This window comes from Neophocaena asiaeorientalis, unplaced genomic scaffold (genome assembly GCF_003031525.2).
Source record: "Neophocaena asiaeorientalis asiaeorientalis breed wild unplaced genomic scaffold, Neophocaena_asiaeorientalis_V1.1 scaffold279, whole genome shotgun sequence".
Lineage (NCBI taxonomy): Eukaryota > Metazoa > Chordata > Mammalia > Artiodactyla > Phocoenidae > Neophocaena > Neophocaena asiaeorientalis.
This window is the reverse complement of record NW_020175024.1, coordinates 758082-776950: the sequence shown is the minus strand read 5'-3', so window position 1 is coordinate 776950 and position 18869 is coordinate 758082. Positions and strand designations below refer to the sequence as shown.

At 40.2% G+C, this 18869-nt stretch overlaps 1 protein-coding gene across 1 annotated transcript in view; it reads right to left on the bottom strand.

The window, feature by feature from the left end:
* LOC112411691 (retinoic acid receptor beta-like) overlaps window positions 1-17133 on the bottom strand; it is a gene marked incomplete at its 3' end in the record, with an annotated part of 407505 nt that extends 390372 nt beyond the window's left edge. The window contains exon 1 of the mRNA XM_024762944.1: window positions 16717-17133. Coding sequence (XP_024618712.1) covers window positions 16717-16894 — 178 coding nt within the window. The remainder of the gene's footprint in view (window positions 1-16716) is intronic.
* Window positions 17134-18869: the final 1736 nt, after the last annotated feature.

Below are 18869 nucleotides of genomic sequence, written 5' to 3'. Positions count from 1 at the left end.
TTCCGTGAAAAAATGTGGCACACTCTGACCTCAGAGAGAACTTGCCAGTTAAACATCTCCTGCTGTGCTATGTAATGCAAGACCCATAATAAGATTAGGAAACACTTCATATTTCCCGCCCCCCCAAAAAACCACCACCACTGACACTTTGTAGCAAATATCAGTACCTTGATGACCACACAAAAGAAGGCAATATCATTTGGAAACATAAAGCATCTCCTCCTGCTGTGTTTTAGTTGAATGTGTGGGTCTGGGGGATGGTATTGGAAGGGGAGGGCAAGGGGGTGTGGGAGTATATGTATTGATTATCCCTTCCTTGATCCAAAGAAAATTAATCCAACTGAGGGAAACACAGCCATAAATCCATTTGCTTCTGCTGAAGTAGTTTTTCTTCCATGAAGAAGAGTCTTAGTTCCAGATACTATTATTTTCCATTTCCACTTTTTCTTTAAGTTCTTCATACTCCTCCTCTTCCCCCAACCCCCTTGCCTCCCTATCAATCAACTGACCTACAATGAGGGAGAAACTGAGCCTGACTGAGGCTCCATGCAATGGACCTTCCATACAAGCTTCCGTTCAGTCCTCACGCTGGGCCTACTTCCTGGCGGATAAGATGGGCAGAGCCATGCCAAGAGAACAGTGAGAGGAGAGGGGATTTAGCCGAGAGTTCCACAGCTGGGTCCCAGCGGAGGTTTTTCTGGCTCCAAAGTCTACACTTTTAACTATGCTGCTCTACATTTTTCTATAACCTGGTGTCTGCTGGCACTGACTCAAAATTAGTCCGTGAGGGAAAATCCTGTTCCTTTGGCTCCTTGGGTCTTTGTCAGGAGAGTATAACCTCAAATTCATGGCTTCTCCAGGCTTACAAAAATCCTTGGCGGAAGAAAATACTTTTTACGGAGAATTGCCTGAAGGCTATGAAGACCATTTTTTTCTTTAATCTTGACACGCTAATACTTATTTTTGGATTAAGTTCAGATTGAGAGAGATCTATATGTACCTGGAGACTTTGGTTGGGACCCCCGCAGAGACCCGCTTTCACAGATTGAACTTTGGAATGATTTATTTGGCCTGCACTGAGGGATGTTATTAAAAACACAAACACACATAAACAGTCAGATTTGCTGTCTCGTTGGCCTGAGCTGGTGGTACCGTTGTGCGTGTTCTCTGGGTGGCTGGGTAACTTCATGTTACGAACCTATCAGCCATGTGACTGTGTGGACGGTCTTCTTGGGACAGGCTTTTAGGTCATCTGGGCAACACTGATTATCTGCCTTGTAGGATGCACTTTAATGCACTGGCCTCAAATTGGTTTCAACCCATTTCCCTCATACTTATTTTCTCTTTCCCCAAAAGTACTCCTTTACAATTCTAAAAAGTGGTGTGTATGCTTTTTTGTAAGTTATAAAATTTATTTTCCTCAATGAAATAGGACATACGTAAATAAATTAATTAAAAATACCTCACATTTGCTGTTGAAAAAATAAGATAACATTTATAGTTTCTCACGTAGGTGATAATTATGATTTTATAAGATTCTATAAGACAGCAAGGCTGATAACAATTACAGTATATCTGGAGTCTACCTCTTTGGAAATTCTACCACTGCTGAGTTAGGATCTTAAATGAAAAGTTACTATTTTTCGAAATGCAAATGTCCCTGTGAAGGGTTAATTCCTTGGAAATGGAATCAGGCATGAATATCTTTAATGTGATACTCAGCTCTGGGAGGAAAAGGATGATAATTTAGGTGGGAGATTTGTTTCAGTTGAGTACAACTGAAGTAGCTCAATAGAAGGTCTCCTTTTCTTTTATTTTAATTAATTCCACAAGTTGTCATTTAATGCATTCATTCACACAACCAGCATTTAGTGGGTACTTACTATGTGTCAAGGACTTAGCAGTGAGGATATAATAGTAAGCGAGACAGTCCTGACCCTGAATAAAGTTAAAGAAGACATCACAGATAATCCCATGACCAGCAATAAATACTATAAATATGCTCCCTAGACTCTGTCCTGAACTCACATAGATACCTCCATACATATACAATATATACCTGTTTAAAAGTAGAATAATATTTAAAACAATTCTATTAAGTCTGTAACTTGTCTTCCCCATTGAACATTTTCATGTCAATATATTAATTTCTCCATCAACATTTAAAAGGGCTGCTTATTATTTTTATTCTCTCTATATTTTAATGTAACTTTTTATTAGCCATGAAGATTGTACCAGTTTTTTTTTAAATTATAAACAAGTCTGTGCTAATATCTGTGTTCTCCCAAGCACACTGAAACATTTATTTCTTATGAATAAATTCACAGCAGCAAAAACGCAAAGCCATTGGTATGAATATTTTAAGGCTCTTGTCATTTACTGCAAAATTATTCCATAGAAAAGATATATCAATTTTCATTCTCACCATCAAGGCTGTATATAAGTATTCATTTCTCTATAGCCTGAGTAGCAAAGGGAATCTTTCTTTTAAGTCTTTGCCTTCTCATAACAAGAAATAAAATCTTAATTTGCATTTCTTTAAAAATTTGCATTCATACAATTACTTTGAAGACTGAAAATTTTAAAATATTATTATTGGCCATTTGCCTTTTTTGGTAACATGAACATGTGAATTTTCTGCTCAAGGCTATTGCCATTTTTCTTCACTTTTCCTTTCTCCTGTCTGTTTCTAACACATGACGGATATAGTCATAGCTTTTATCTTTTTAATGTACAGTTAACAATTACAAAAATAAATGTAACATATGTGTATTGTATAAAGCATATTAGTAAAATGAATATTTAGGAATTGGAACTCTATCACTTCAGTTGCATCCACCACGTGGTCCTTGCCTACCCTGTCCACTTGCCTATCCCATTTAACACCAGGAGAAATCTGTTATCTTGAATTTGGTCTTTATTATTCTCTTGATTTTTTTAATGTACAGTTTTATTACAAACATATAGTTTTTCTAAACAATGTTTCTTTTAGATTTATAGAAATGTTAGCATCCTGAATGTAGCCTTGAAGAATTTGCTTTTTTTTTTTTTCGGTACGCGGGCCTCTCACTATCGTGGCCTCTCCCGTTGTGGAGCACAGGCTCTGGACGCGCAGGCTCAGCGGCCATGGCTCACATGGCTCCACGGCATGTGGGATCTTCCTGGACCGGGGCACGAACCCGTGTCTCCTGCATCGGCAGGCGGACCCTCAACCACTGTGCCACCAGGGAAGCCCGAAGAATTTGCCTTTTTACTTAATATTATGTTTCTACGATCTATCCGTGTTGTTGCCTATAACTTCATTTTCATTGATGAAAACTACTGAATTAGTGAAATATGCATTTGTCTGCTCATAGATATTTGGATGGTATCCAATTTTTACAATTTATGAACAGTGCTACAATGACCATTCTTAAACATGAATCCTGGTATTTCTGTTAAAGAGCTTCTCTAGGATAGTACCTAGAGACAAATTACTTGGTCATAGGAAATCTGAATATTACATTTTATAGGATAGCACTAAGCCATTTTCAAGATAATCACACTAATTCAGACTCTCCCCAGCAACATATTTCAGAGTATCTGTTGATTGACATTCTACCTAACACTTGGTATTGTCATCACACTTCTTAATTTTTTTAACTTAAAGGATATAAAATCACCTTGCAAGATGGTCTTGATTTGCATTTTCTTAATTACCAATGTGAGATTGATATGGGTCATTTGAATTATTTTTTTAGTAAAAATGAAGTTTACTGACTATGCCTGGTTTGGATTATTTGTCCTTTTCTTTCGATGTACGAGGTCTTTCCATATTCTTTGTATATTCTGTCTCTGCTGGTTGTGTTTGCAACTGGAGTGCTGGATCCCCAGCAACAAGCCTTGTCTTTTCCATTCCTCTACAGCACTTCTCTGTTTGCCCACTTCTGGACACACTTCTCTGTTTTCCATTCTCAAAAAAAAGGTGACAGGTGCTAAAGAGATGTTAACCTTTGCAGCCGTATTTATTTAATGTATATTTACTTAAACCTACCAGGGGAATTCAGAATTGAACAAGACAATATTAATAGTGGTACATGCATACTTTGTTACTTGGCTTTGGTTCTGGAATAAGACTTCTTGTGAAGAAGAAATGAAAGACAAGTACTGGAATTGCCTCTAGGAGGTCAGGGCAGGGGTCAGGGATGGTGTGAAGTCCCTTCATGTCTCAAAGATTGCCATCAGAACCCAAGGAAATCCCTGTTTTGTCAAATATTCCATCAAGCCATTCTGATAAAAGAGGTTTACTAAGTATGGGAAGGGTAACTTCCTTTTTAAGCATGTGGTCATCATGACGTGCTATACTTGTGTAAAATGTCAAGATTAATTTTTTTCTTTAGGTATCTTATGTTGGATTGGTCAACTTCATAACCATTAAGCAAGTAACATTAGAGTAACTTGGTATTAATAGAAGCAAAACCATCATGGTTGAGAAATGTATGTTATTATCAACATCACAGAAATTAAATCAAGCATTATTAGAGATTGTTTATAGACACAGAGTCACCTGCAGAGCCTGCAGCCCCTGGAGGAGAGGAGGGCTCAGCCTTCAACCTCAGATGCACATGCGTTTCTCAGATGTGAACTCTTTGTGATAAATACACATTACTCCACAGGCCATGGTTACTCATGAGAAAGAGTCTTTTCCCATACCCAAACTCAAGACCACCTCCTGGAGAATTCTGAAATTTAAAGGAAAATCTTGGCAAGGTATAAACTCTGTGAAGTGAAAAGTTCCGTATGCCTAATATAGATTGTAAAGAATATGGAAAAGTACATGTGTATGTAAAAAAACCCTTTGCATTTAGGAAGCAATTCTTAGAATGACAGTTGATGACATGACCGTCCAGTGACAACAAAGGATTTTGCTTATAAGTGGACAGATTCTGATTGCAGAGCACAGGTAAGGATAATGACTGTTATTATTTACTGAGTTTTTACTGTTCTAGCACTGTTATAAGTAGTTTACGTGTTATCAGTTGATGACAATCTCATCGTATCCCTTTGAAGGAACTGTTACTATCCTGATTTTACAGACCAGGAAGCTGAAACACAGGTTAAAAAACCTGTTCAAGGACACAGATGGGGTCTGGAAATAACAAACTCTCTAGCTCCATTTCTACTACTCTCCTGTACCATCCCCCCAATTATCTGCATTAATACCATTTTTAGTTCAACAAGATGAACCTTTCCTAATCCATAGTTTTGTCTTCGACTGTTGCCCCTAGAGGTAAGGGGAAGTCTCTGAACAGTACACAGTGTGATATGCGATTCACCACAAAGTAATGGCTACATAACTTACTGTTGTCATCAGTACCCACAGGGCACTGTCCTTGTCCCCAAAATACCCAGCTTATGGGCATTGGGCAAAAATCTTAACATTAAATTAAGAAGATGCATTCTCATTGGAAAGTGGTCATTCCCATCAAACAGTACAATGGCTTTATTTAGATTTTGGCAACAAACTGAAACAAAAAAACCTCTATATGTACAGATTTTCATATTATTAAATTTGACTCATCTTATGACACAGAAAGACAGAGACCCAGGTACCCACTTCACTGAAGGCAAAGTTTACCAGGAAAGAGTTTTGTGAGGTTTGGAAGCCTTAAGTAAAGCTTACATGTGATGTAGCTTTAGGTGGTCTCAAAACAATTTAGAAAGTTTTTTGGCTACAAGAAACTAAAAAAATCTCAGATGTGGAGAACGAATAGAGGTAGATGTACAGAGTACAGAACTAATTGTATGACAAAACTAGCTCCAAGGATATAAAAGGAATGTATTATTGAAGGAAGGGTGCCAGGGGCTGGACGGGAAGTCACTCAAATTTTCCTGTTCAAAGAGGGAGAAGCCACTAAGAATTCCAGAAGTTTAGACAAAGTCAATTAGATTTACAGCTCACAAATCCTGAAGAGAGACTGCCAGACAGCCAACAAAGTGCTGTTCAAGATAATAAAGAACCAATCATGATAATGATAAGATCACTGCTACCAGAAGCCTCCCAATGACTGGAACTTGAAATATGGTCTTGAAATAAGAACGACTTTTCTGGAGACTCTCACAGACTCCAATATGACCATGATGGACAGAGTTTTGAGGGAAAGGCTTTAAAAGTAAGAGCAAAATGAATATTAGGGAAGACTCATGGGGGTTACAAAAGAGGGTGTGGGTTTGGCATCCGAAGAAAAGACCAAAAGAGAGCAAAAAGGCATAGAGAGAAATTCATTGAAAACATTGTGTCTCAAGACCATGGACTTGTAGCTGCCAGAATCAAGAGAGATTGGCTATGAAGGGAAAAAAAAAAATACTTGCCTAAAATAGTATTCATTAGTTCAAGTCAATGGAGCCATATAATGCAGGAAAAGAAAGTCATTGTGAGGATAAAATTATGAGAAAGTAGCTGAATTACTAGACATTTTTAGAGGGGGGGGAATCAAAAGCATAGTTTTTCCTTCTTCGGTGGTAGGAAGGCACAGTTAGGGTTCCCAGTAATTTCCTACGGCCGCTATAACAAAGCGCCATAAACAGTTCTGGAGGCTAGAAGTCCAAAATCAAGGTGCCAGCAGGGTTGCTTCCTTCTGAAGGCTGTAAGGGAGAATCTCTTCCATGCCTTCCTCTGAGCTTCTGGTGGTTTATTGGCAATATATATATTTTTTTAATTGAAAAAAAAAGATAAGTCAATTTTGTTGCTTAGTAGGTTTGAGTTCTGGTTTCTTTATATTCTGGGCTTTGTAATAAGAGGAAAATATAAAGTGTCCTTGGGGTCTAGAGAGACTTACACAGATGTTTATTTTTATTTATTAATTTTTAAAATAAATTTATTTATTTTATTAATTTATTTTTGGCTGCGTTGGGTTTTCGTTACTGCACACACGGGCTTTCTCTAGTTGTGGCGAGCGGAGGCTGCTCTTCCTTGCGGTGCACAGGCTTCTCATTGCGGTGGCTTCTCTTGCTGCCGAGCACGGGCTCTAGGCACATGGGCTTCAGTAATTGGGGCTCAGTAGTTGTGGCGCACGGGCTTAGCTGCTCCGCGGCATGTGGGATCTTCCTGGACCAGGGCGTAAACCCCTGTCCCCTGCGTTGGCAGGCGGATTCTTAACCACTGCGCCACCAGGGAAGTCCCTACACAGCTGTTTATATCACTTCTAATAAATGTAATTTTGCAAAAATTCTGAGGGGTAATAAGTTTCAGGTTGATAGAATCCAACTGTTACAATAAAAAAAGACCATAATGAACTTAAAAGTTGGCTTTCCTTGTTTATTTAGCAGTTCTATCTTCCTTTTTATTGAAAAATATATAATTAGTCAATGAAAACTATATGGGATAAAAATCTATGTAAAGAAATAGGAATAAATGTTATTTTCTGAGAATAGAAACAGAGATTACCTTGCACAAGTTTGTGAGTTGGCCACATTTGACACACTCAAATCCGCTATTATGCTGTCTCTCCAGATGATCCACTTATATATTTAAAAAATATCTGGGTGGCTATATTTTAGTCATGCAGCATGGTGGAAAGAACAAAACATTCTCTTGTACATGTGGAATTTATAGATCCTGGGGGTTAGGAGTTCAACATCTTTTGGGGAGACACAATTCAACCCCTAACAGTCCCGTAAGTTTTTCCTGGTAAATCCTAAAATGATGTCTCATTGGAGATAGAACCTGACAGGACACACAAATGAGAACCAATTGCTCTGATGGGTTTACCCAGAAAACCATCAGAGAGACTCAGAAGTGCCAACTGCAATACCTAACACACGTGTGTTAAGTAAATACTGGAAGAGTGAATTCATGAATAACAGTACATTTGAATTCCTTCTGTACACCTTGGGGACTCTGGTTATACATCAGGAAACGGAAACAAAGGCTGGATGTTCCCTTGTCAACCCCACACACCATCCAAGATGGAAACTTAAAACACCTACCTTCTTTCCCTGGGTATTCCGCACATGGCTTTTCCCAGTGCCACGCCACTGTCCCATGCCTGGTACAATCACTGGATTTGTTTTTGCAAATCTTTCCCTGTCCATTGAACTAATAAAGTTCCTCCCTCTCCTCTCAACAGCTAGAACATTTACTTTCTAAGCAGTTTATTTGACATTGTCAGTTATTTTTCACTGATTCATTCATGGATTCATCCATCCATTCCGGTAATCTTCAACATTTTGGATGTAACGCTTCTTTTAGCAACATATAACACCTGCTTTACAATATCAAAATGAAAATCATAGATAATACAGCCCACCTACACATGTAGTTTGAAAGAAGATAATATAATGCCCTGATTGCAATATCAAGGGTGAATTCAAAGAAAATCATTTATAATAAAATAATAGTTATTTCAACGTGTAAATGCTCGGGCATAAAAAAGCGGTAAGATGCTTGTCCCTCTGTGCAGAATTGCAATGAATGTTTTAACTGCAAATGCAGGTTGTTAAAAATGTGTGGTATTGGTGACCCAAATACCAAGAATAACACTGTCATCAGTGACACGATTTCCTGAAAAGTTGAAAGCCTCTTAGAAACACTTCCAAAACACCAAAGATGAACCTATTCTTGATTTACACAGCAATTATAGCCCTAAGTAAGATACATTAAAAGCATACAATATTTTGCATTTATATTTAAAGTGGAATTACAGTTTAGCTTCAGTTAATCATAATTTATTTTGGGGGGGGCTGATATGACTGGTGGGACACTCAGAAGTCATGAGGCTATCAGGGAATTCCTTATGATTTGCAATGACTGCACAGGGCCCATACCCTAAGCCCTTGCCCACAAAACGCTTACAGTGCTGTCAATCATTGTGATAACCAGAAGCACATCCACAAATTTCTAAAATCCTCTACCAGCAAGAACCATTGATTCGGTCATTCCACAGACCTTAAATGAGTTTCCACTGTGCACCAGGCATTCATGTTAACAGTTGCTCAGAGGAAGTAAAGCTATGAAAACAACTGAAGACAGCAGAATAGGACATGTATCACACACACACACAAAAAGTATGCACAGTAGGCTCATGGGTGGGAAGGGGTATTAAAAGCTTTAAAAATTCAAGGTCTTCGAGGGCAAAGAGCAATCAGAGTTTTAGATCTAAATGATTTTCGGTGATATGACTACCCAGTAGGAGTGCAAGGTACAGTGTTCTAAAAATCTCTGCATCACCTTGATATCCACGGCTAACATGGGGTATGAAAATGAGACTGGCTTTGGTCAGAGCGAGAGGAGTTCAAACCCAGTCCTACAGTTTCGGTCGGAGCAAACTTAGAAAGTTGGTTACCTTAGTCTTTGTTTCTTTTCTTTTCCATTTGGCAGACAGAGGTAATACATGCAGCACACTAAATAAATGGCAGCTACGTTTAACACTTATTCTTACGGCAAAGTGAAAAAACAAGCGAGCTGACGCTACCACCTGGCTGGTACCATTGCCTGGGCTGGTGGTCTCAAACTCTTGGAGGTGGCCTGCAGCTCAATGACACAGTTAATTATAGTCTCTCTCTGTTTTTTTCCTACCTCTCTCTCTTTCCCTACTCCCTTGCCTCCATCCCTCCATCCCTCTCTCTCTCCCTCCTTTCCTTCCCCTCTCTTTCCCACTTAAAATACCAAGAACCATTCAAATGTCAGAGGGAACAAAAGCAGAACAACAGAGAAACAAAGACAAAATAGGGAGTTGTATCAATTTAATGACATAGCATAAATCATCAGAGCTTCTGTGGGACCACCCGAACTCCGTCCTGAAGATGGCCCAGAGGGCAGCCACCTGGTGGCAATTCTACCTGTCCTCATGTCCATCTACATGGATGTGTATGGAGGTTAGTCTCCCATCACTCAAGGTCATCTGAATGGGTTTATCATCATTAGAAGCAAAATAACCCATCTGAAATGTGTAGGAGTTGTAGATTGATGAATTCATCAAGACAGAAATGTGGAACCCATGAAAGGTCTCACATCTCACGGCCAACTCAGAGCTGCTGTCATTCCAGTTTTCAGAGCTTCAATTTTCATGAGGTCAAAAATACTCTTTTTAAATGTCTTCATTTAATTTATTTGACAAATCTAAACTCTAAAGCATCCCTTTCTTTTCTCCATTCTTGGTCTTTCTTGGTATATATTCTTCCAAACATGTGCTCCCTAGAAATAATCATAGGAAGAAACTTAGAGGAAAATTCAGTCCTGTTTTATGATCACCTCCATGGACTGAAAGCCTATTTTTCTATTCAAAAACACACTTCTTTTTTTAGATTCCATATATATGTGTTAGTATACGGTATTTGTTTATCTCTCTTTGACTTATTTCACTCTGTATGACAGACTCTAGGTCCATCCACCTCACTACAAATAACTCAATTTCATTTCTTTTTATGGCTGAATAATATTCCATTGTATATATGGGCCACGTCTTGGTTCTGATGAACCTAGTGCCAGGACAGGAATAAAGACGCAGATGTAAAGAATGGACTTGAGGACACAGGGAGGGGGAAGGGTAAGCTGGGATGAAGTGAGAGAGTGGCATGGACATATATACACTGCCAAATGTAAAACAGATAGCTAGTGGGAAGCAGCCGCATAGCACAGGGAGATCAGCTCGGTGCTTTGTGACCACCTAGAGGGGTGGGATAGGGAGGGCGGGAGGGAGGGGATATGGGATATATGTATGCATATAGCTGATTCACTTTGTTATACAGCAGAAACTAACACAGTATTGTAAAGCAATTATACTCCAAAAAAGATATTAAAAATAACAAAAACAAAAAACTACTTTCGAAAAAAGAAAAACCCCACACTTCTAGAGTAATGATTCTCCTTTGGGCACTGTAGTCAATTTGATGAACTTGAACAATAGTCTTTTTGTTTCTGATTCATGCTCACATATTCCTGATGCCCTTGGGGTAAAGTCCAACAAACAGAATGAACCCAGCTCCTCATTAGAACTAAGAGGATTACATGTTGTACTCCATCAAAGTCTGGGGAAATTGTACAGACATCGAGGAGATGACACAGAGATTTCTTTATTATTGGGGAAAAGAGGTACTTCACTGAAGTAATCAGTATCTCTGCCCCTTTAAGAAACGGTCTCTTAATATAATACACACATGGCCCTGGGCCTATGCAAAACACTAAAACTGTTCAATCATGCTAAAAGCTTAAACTCTTTCTAAAACATTCAGGTAAAGGCTTTTGACATCTCTAAGCCTCAGAACTTTAGAGAAACCAAATGACCAAAGGCAGATGAAATGGGCTAACCTGTTTTAATTGAGTTTACTCAAATCCCTAAGAAGTTTCTTTTAGTCCATTTTACCTTGTTTTTATTCGGCTTAAAAATCGTGAAGGATACATACATACGGACCATACTATTATGTTTGACATTCACTAAATACCAGCAATATATTAAGTCCCAGACATATTAAAATTAGATGTGATCCCTGCCCAATGGGGTCATTGTGTTTGTTTAAGGACAAATGTAACTCACGGTAGAACGAAGATAAGACTACAGCACATAGGATGATGGATAATACAAATTAATGGGTTGTTTTAGTTATCATTAATCTGCATGCATTTAAAACAGGATCAACACCTCCGGGCCCATTTTCCTTCACACGCAATAAGAAATTCCAATCTGGCCACACACCCTGCTTTAGACAAGCTGTGTAAACAAGGCTCCTGTTACTTTAAGACAAGATATAGAAATAAGACCCATTTTATGCCCTGTCGTTGGTAATTCTGAGATTCATAGTCTGTCTCTCTAGAAGGTTGGGATTTTCTGAAGCAAATACCCAATTCTGTGATTTTGACAGCACTTTCTGATCGGTAAAGAAGCAGGGGAAAGAGCTCTCATTTTAAGATGCTGGTGTTAAATGGCGATCATCTTGAGAGAGGCTCCGAAGCCAAAACTCTTAATATTTTCCAGCTTACAACAACCTATAAAAAAGCACATGTGCAGCCATAAGACAGAACAAGCAGCCATGAAAGGAGCATAAAGAGAGACAGGCGGACAGCGGTCCAACTTTCACAGCAAGCTCTGGAACATTAAATTTTGGGTGTTCCCTGGCACAGAGCATCAGGCGTCCTTCCTGTCGTGTTCGCCGGAGGTGACGAGCTTGCCGTCCACAGGAGACAGACGAGTGGAAACACTGCAGTGTCCACCCTCAACACCCCCTGATGAAAAATGATAGCTGCTCCCACAGTAGCTGGTGAAACCAGAGAGGTTGTGAGGTCCTATAAATGTCTTACATCTCCTAGGACTCCATGAACCACCATGGAAAAGACACCCGCAGTGCAGCTGGGGGATTATCTGAGGGGTTGAGTTGGCCCCCTTGCCCAACACATTGGGAAGGACACGCACTCTGGGATCCCAAGACCTGAGCTTGGGATTTGGCTCCAAATTAACTAGCTGCTTAAGCTCTTTACTTTCTCTAAGCCTCATGGGTAATTTTTCTTATTACTTATTTTAACTCTCTCTTTTATGTATTTCCTCATTTCTAAGCTTATAGAGATTCCACGATGTAAGAATTAAGTCATAATGCAAAGACAAGGGCATCCCACATGGAAGATGCTTCAAGTTCACCTCTCTCCTGCAAATATTTTTCTCCTTTCAGTTAGAAGGTTCTGGAGAACAGAATTTCTGAGACGTGGCTACAGTGGAATTCCCTCTGAGTTGTGCGTGGTCGCAAACGGTCATACCAATAGCCAAGTACTCCTTGCTGCAGGAGAGAAGGAATCACCACTGGCACAAACCAAGAAAGATGGGCTGTCTGCCTGCAAATGGCGTGGAGACCAGGAGAAAATCTGAGCTATAACATAGAGAATCATTGCCTGCTAGAGTTGAAAGGGCCCTCGAGATGCCCTGATTTCATCCCTTTGTAATACAGCCCTTCTAATTTATACCCCACTTTTATCCTGAAAAGATTTGAATATGATTGTTATCAATGACTATTCTTTAAATAAAAATATTTTCTAGTTTATGGAAGAGAAATTCAGGGCGGTTGAATGACTGTAAACAAGATGTCGGGTCAAGGACTGTCTCACACGGGGATGTGTATGCTGCAGGAAGACAGGGTTCCCGTTCTGGTCTAGGAACTGGCCAGGGTCTGGCTGCCCAGGGAGTCTGAAGTGGAGGGCAGAAGAGTAAGGAGCAGGTGTAACATCAGTAGCCGCTACGGAAATTGTCCTCACTTGCTTTTGAGGTAGAAGGTTCCGGAACCTATAAATAATACAGTGCTGAAAGAACCTTGCTATGAGGCAGGAGAATTTCTCTTCTGGTTGAGCTGCAGAGTCAAGGTGTGTACAGATTATGAAAGAAACGTCAGCAGATCCCATCACACAGGGACAAGACCCCATCGATGGAGTCATCCCCACCATGTTTGTTCCCTTCAGATCCCCACGGTACCCAGCTTTCCACCCAAGCATGTGTTTTGCTAGTTGTAAGATGATGAAATTCGGCTGCCTCTCTAACCTCAGTATAAGAATAAAACTTCAAGTTTAATTTTAGCAAGAGAAAATCTGTACGTAACTTTTAGGACCTGACCCTTGTTTCCCAGTCTTTCTAAACCACAGGCTTTAACAAAGACAACTCCCTCTTGGAGGACCAACTAAAAGGCCACATAGTAACAGTGGCTTCTTTTAATGATCTTCTTTCATGTGCTTTGTCTCTGTAGTAAGAAATAATTAAACAAGGTATTAGCCAGAGTATGAAGTCAGCCAACTTTGGAGTTTCCAGCCTGAATTTTCTGTACTTTGTCCTTTTTCTGCCCCTTCTCCAGACACCCTCCAGTGATATCTTCCAAGTGTAGTTACTCAACACCCTCTCACCAAAGCCCTCAGAAAAAACCCCAGTAATTAATTATTTACCCTCTTTTTTTGAATTGCATACATTCTCCTTCTACAGGTTGAATTATATGAAATTGCCAATACTGACCAATTTTGATCTTGAAAAATAGCAGTTGCATAATGGGTCAACTTAGTAGCCACAGTATCTTGTACTTTACCAGTAATTGTGAAATGAAAAGAACAGCCTTGTGTTTATAGGTGACCTTCGGTACAATATAGCCCAGCTCCTTCAGGGTCAAAGGAATTTATTTTGCTAACATCGCCTGTTACAGACATCGCCTGTTACAGACAGAGCCTGATTAGATTTGGGATGATTTGATTCCTGTCCCAATGCTCTTATCTCCATAATAGGAGTCAGCAAACTTCTGCTGCAAAGAACAAGATAGCAGATATTTTAGGATTTGTAGGCTATATGCTCTATCATTGTAGCATGAAAGGAACCATACACAGTATGTAAACAAATGAGTGTGGCTGAGTTCCAGTAAAACTTTATTTACAGAAACAGGTGGTGGGCTGGCTTTGCCCTGCAGGCTGTAGTTTGCCAAGCACTGCTCTATAGAATTCTTAGAATTCTAAAAATATCTGCAAACAGATGGGTGAGGGATTTGTATACTGAGAGCCTGATCAAGTGTTCAGGGATGCTCATCCAGCATAAAGATCTCACCCGCCCTTCCATTTACTATGCTCTGCATCCTCCTTTAAATCAGTAGCCAAAAAAGCCCAAAGTTGCTGGGATTTGCTGGCGGGCATCTAGGGGTTGCAGCCACCTAAGAATTCTCAATCTTTCAAGCAAGATTAGATCACCCAGGTTGGGACTAATACTCATGTCTTAACTCCTTGACTACATCTACAAAATATACTTCCAATCTGAGGATAGAAATATGTTAGAATGTGCTGTCCTTTAGGCTGGCTGAGCTATAGAATTAGCTCTTGGGGGAAATTTTAATAGCTTTAACAATCATTTAGTCAGGCCCATTCATGTGTTAGTTGAAAGTAACCTCATTATATCATTTGCACGTTGGGTGAATAGGGTTTGAATTGGCACCTGGGTCAACAAGATAGTTTGAATACAGGTTTTTTTTTCCATCTCTCCTGATAGCCAAGAAGCTACGTTGGCTACATCTACTTTCGATTTCAACTTGAGAAGCATGGGAAAATGTTATTAAGCAATTTAAAAGACTTTATTGGTCACATACTCAGGCCAGAAATGCAAAACACAGAAGGGAAGAATTATATTCAGGTCATTCCAAGAAGAAAAACAAATCACTAAATATCAGGCATGACAATACTGTGATTGCAATCAACATCCCTGCAGAGAGAGTCTGTCCATCTGTTTGTTCATCCCATCCATTCATCCATCCATCTATCCGAATACCCAGGCATCCAGAAATCCATCTCCTACTCATTTTGAAGGCACTACACCAGGAGCTGAGGGATCCCAGTTAGGTGGAGCAAGCTCTCTGCTCCCAGTGAGCTAAGGAGGCAGGAGGAAGGAGAAAAGACCACAATACAGAAAAGTGAAGGGAGTAATTTAAAGAACAAGCTTCTAAGACCAAGCCAATATTTGGAGGAACACCTAAAAAAGCAGCAAACTGCAAGATAATCAGCAGGAAGAACTCTGAAGAGCTAGTGCCAAGTTATGAACCTGAAAGAACTTAGAGAAGATGCTGGGACTTCCCTGGTGGCGCAGTGGTTAAGAATCCGTCTGCCAATGCAGGGGACATGGGTTCAAGCCCAGGTCCGGGAAGATACCACATGCCGTGGAGCAACTAAGCCCGTGCACCACAATTACTGAGCCTGCACTCTACAGCCTGTGAGCCACAGCTACTGAGCCCATGCGCCACAAGTACTGAAGCCTGTGTGCCGTAACTACTGAGGCTGCATGCTGCAACTACGGAAGCCCACACACCTAGAGCTTGTGCTCTGCAACAAGAAAAGCCACCGCAATAAGACCATGCACTGCAACAAGGAGAAGAGTAGCCCCTGCTCGCCACAACTAGAGAAAGCCCCCACACAGCAATGAAGACCCAACGCAGCCGAAAATAAAAATTAATTAATTAAAAATAAAAAAAGATGCTGCAGATGCCCTGATGCAGCATCCACATGCCTTTTACCTTCAGATGACAAACCAGGAAACCTGTTTCTACAAGGTGGAAGACGTGTTGGCTACCACAGCCTGTCCTTAAATAGGCAGAACTATTTTTTTAAAAAATCCCATAATATGGGGGCTTTCTATGAGTGAGTCATATCAGTCTTGAAGAATTCTAACTCGAAATACTTTTATCTTATAGTACCCAATATTTTAGAGAAGACTGGAGGTAGAAATGGCTGAAGGAGCCAAAAGTGTTCAACGACATTTAAAAAGCTTATGTGGTATGAACTGGTGGCAAAGATCCCTGGGAAGTTGAAAACAATTACAGATTCTATCTGTATCCAGGAAATGCATAAGAGATTCAAAAGAAGACCTCACAACCAAAATCGATGTTAAACTCAGGATTATCATTAGTGATTTTTATAGTAACATCTAATTCATTGCTCATGTTATTTATCAAGTGGACAATTTCTTCAGGTGTATTGGTCACACCTCCTGATTAATATTTGTGTTTACATTTTATCTAATAGAACAAACTACCAATGCGGTTTTGAACGAACCAAATTCTCAAATTCACCATTTATCTGGTTTCAAATTACCTTTCTGCTGATAGAACCAAAGGTACAGTTCTAGACCAAGAGAAACTGGCACCCAACGAAATGAGAACTCACCCAGGATATGAACCATTGTGTTTTCTCAGGTCCATTAAGCCAATCAAGCAAGAGAAAAGAGAGAAGATTCAAATAGTACTTACTTGCAGGTGATGGGGTGCTACATCCACTCGGCGGAGGATGGCTGTGGAGGCCATGCGGGGGAGGCAGGGAGAGTCCGCCAATGACCGGTGGGAAGAGTAGTGGGTAGGGTGCGGCGGGATAGTGAGTCATGTGCCCGTTCACTGCTGGGACGTGACATGCGTGGCTACTGGTGGTCATGTTTTGGGCTTCACAGAATGAAAGGTGCTCTGGGGCAGGAACACATCACTCCAGGCCTTGCACCAAAGTGGGGTAGGTCAGTTCAGAGAGAGAGTGGAGTCTGAGCTGTGTTCTGCGCCAAAGGCAAGGCGGCTCATCAGATGCCCTTGCTTCTTCCCAGCCTGGTTTTTCCACCTCTCATTTTGCTGTGCTGATGACAGGAGGGGTGGCTTTTTTGTTCAGCTTCTCAGTTGAAGGCTGGGAAATGCTACCACTTTAAAAGTCCAGAGCTGCTAATCCTGTAAGAAAAAAATATACACACGTATATCTCACAGGACAAAAAATATTTTCTTCTTTATCAAGTTATTATCTGAAAAATCTCTAATATTAATCTGGGACTCCTAATTCCCAGTTGTTCCCCTACACTCACTACCTTAATTTTCTTAAATTCTCACATTCTAATATAGAATAAAACTTCTACACAATTTCAAAATAACCCTGTCTGATTAAGTAACACCCCTCCCCCAACCCTGTCATTCCCTGTATCCCCGTATTCCTCCCCCACTTCACTTTTCTCCAGGCACTTAACTGCATCCATTACACATGGGAGTGTTTGTTTATTTCCATCTCCCCCATTAGAATGTGCTCACCAGAAGGGCACAGGTTTTCTCTGTTTTGTAAACAGCTATGTTTTAAGCTCCTATAAGAGTACCTAACAGGCAATAGAATCTCAATAAATATTTGTTGAATGAATGAATGAAATTTGTTTCTTGCTCCTTTTAGAGAAATTTATTGTTTAATGTTGTCCTAACCTATGTGCTTACAAGACTTTGGACCTTCCAACTTCAGATTTTATGCAGCTGTTTGGAATGACCCACTCAACAAGATAAATATAATTGTGAGGGAAAATTATACCTAATGAGAGGTAGGGAAGAGACACAGCCATTAAAGATCAGTGGAATACTTTATATCAGCTCCTTACTGTCAAACAGTATACCCCCTTCTTGTGAGAGCAACATCCATCCTTTGGTTTCCGTTCAATCATCCATACATCCATCAAATCCTAACATGCCATTATATCCAGGTGCTGATATAGGGCACTGGAGGTACACAGTGTGGGACAATGCTACTGTGGTTCCTGCCCTCATGAAGTTTCTAGCTTTAACAGCTAACTGGGGTCATATTGTTAAGGAGGGTTCAATTGCCCTGTTGCCCAGGAAGGACATTCCAGGGATACTCAGCACTTAGAATTCCTTGACACTGAAATAGATTCTAGGGTAGGCTGACAGTGGACCAATATTCACTAAAATTCCCAAACTCTGGTGCTCACTGAATGGCAAGCCCTGAATGTCAACCCATCTGGCATGAAACAAGAACAAGATCTCAGGGCCAGCATAGAGTGGTGGTTAAGAGCATGATACCAGAGCCAGACTGCCTAGATGCAAATCATGTTTCCGCCCCCTTGGGCAATTATCTTACCCCTCAATAGTTTTTATCGTAAAATCGGGATAATAGTAGAATTTATTTCAGACGGGTATTGTGAGGATTAAATGAGATAATGAGGTAATACCAAGAGAAGAACAGTGCCTGGTACAGAGTAAATACCAGGTAAATAGTAAACATTAGGCAAGTTTGCCATTACTGTATGTGTCGCCCCATCAAATGATATGTTTCTGAAAACCCAGCTTGCTGGAATGAACTAGTGGCTTTGGGGACAGGACAGGGAGGAGACCACATCACAGTAGTCCTGGAAAAAGAACATTAGCACTAAAACGTTTGTCATGGAAATAAAGGAGTAAAGGCAGGATGCGGGTGAAGCTGAGGACAAAGACTCGTTAAGGCTTACTGACTTCTCAGTTTGGTTTCTGCAGACCCGAAAATGTTCTGATCAATAATAACTTCCATTTACTTGTTTACCATGTGTCAGTCACTTCTCTTGTGAGCTCTAAGTTCTAGCCCGTAGAACAGCCCTAGGAGGCAGTTGTTATGATCCGTA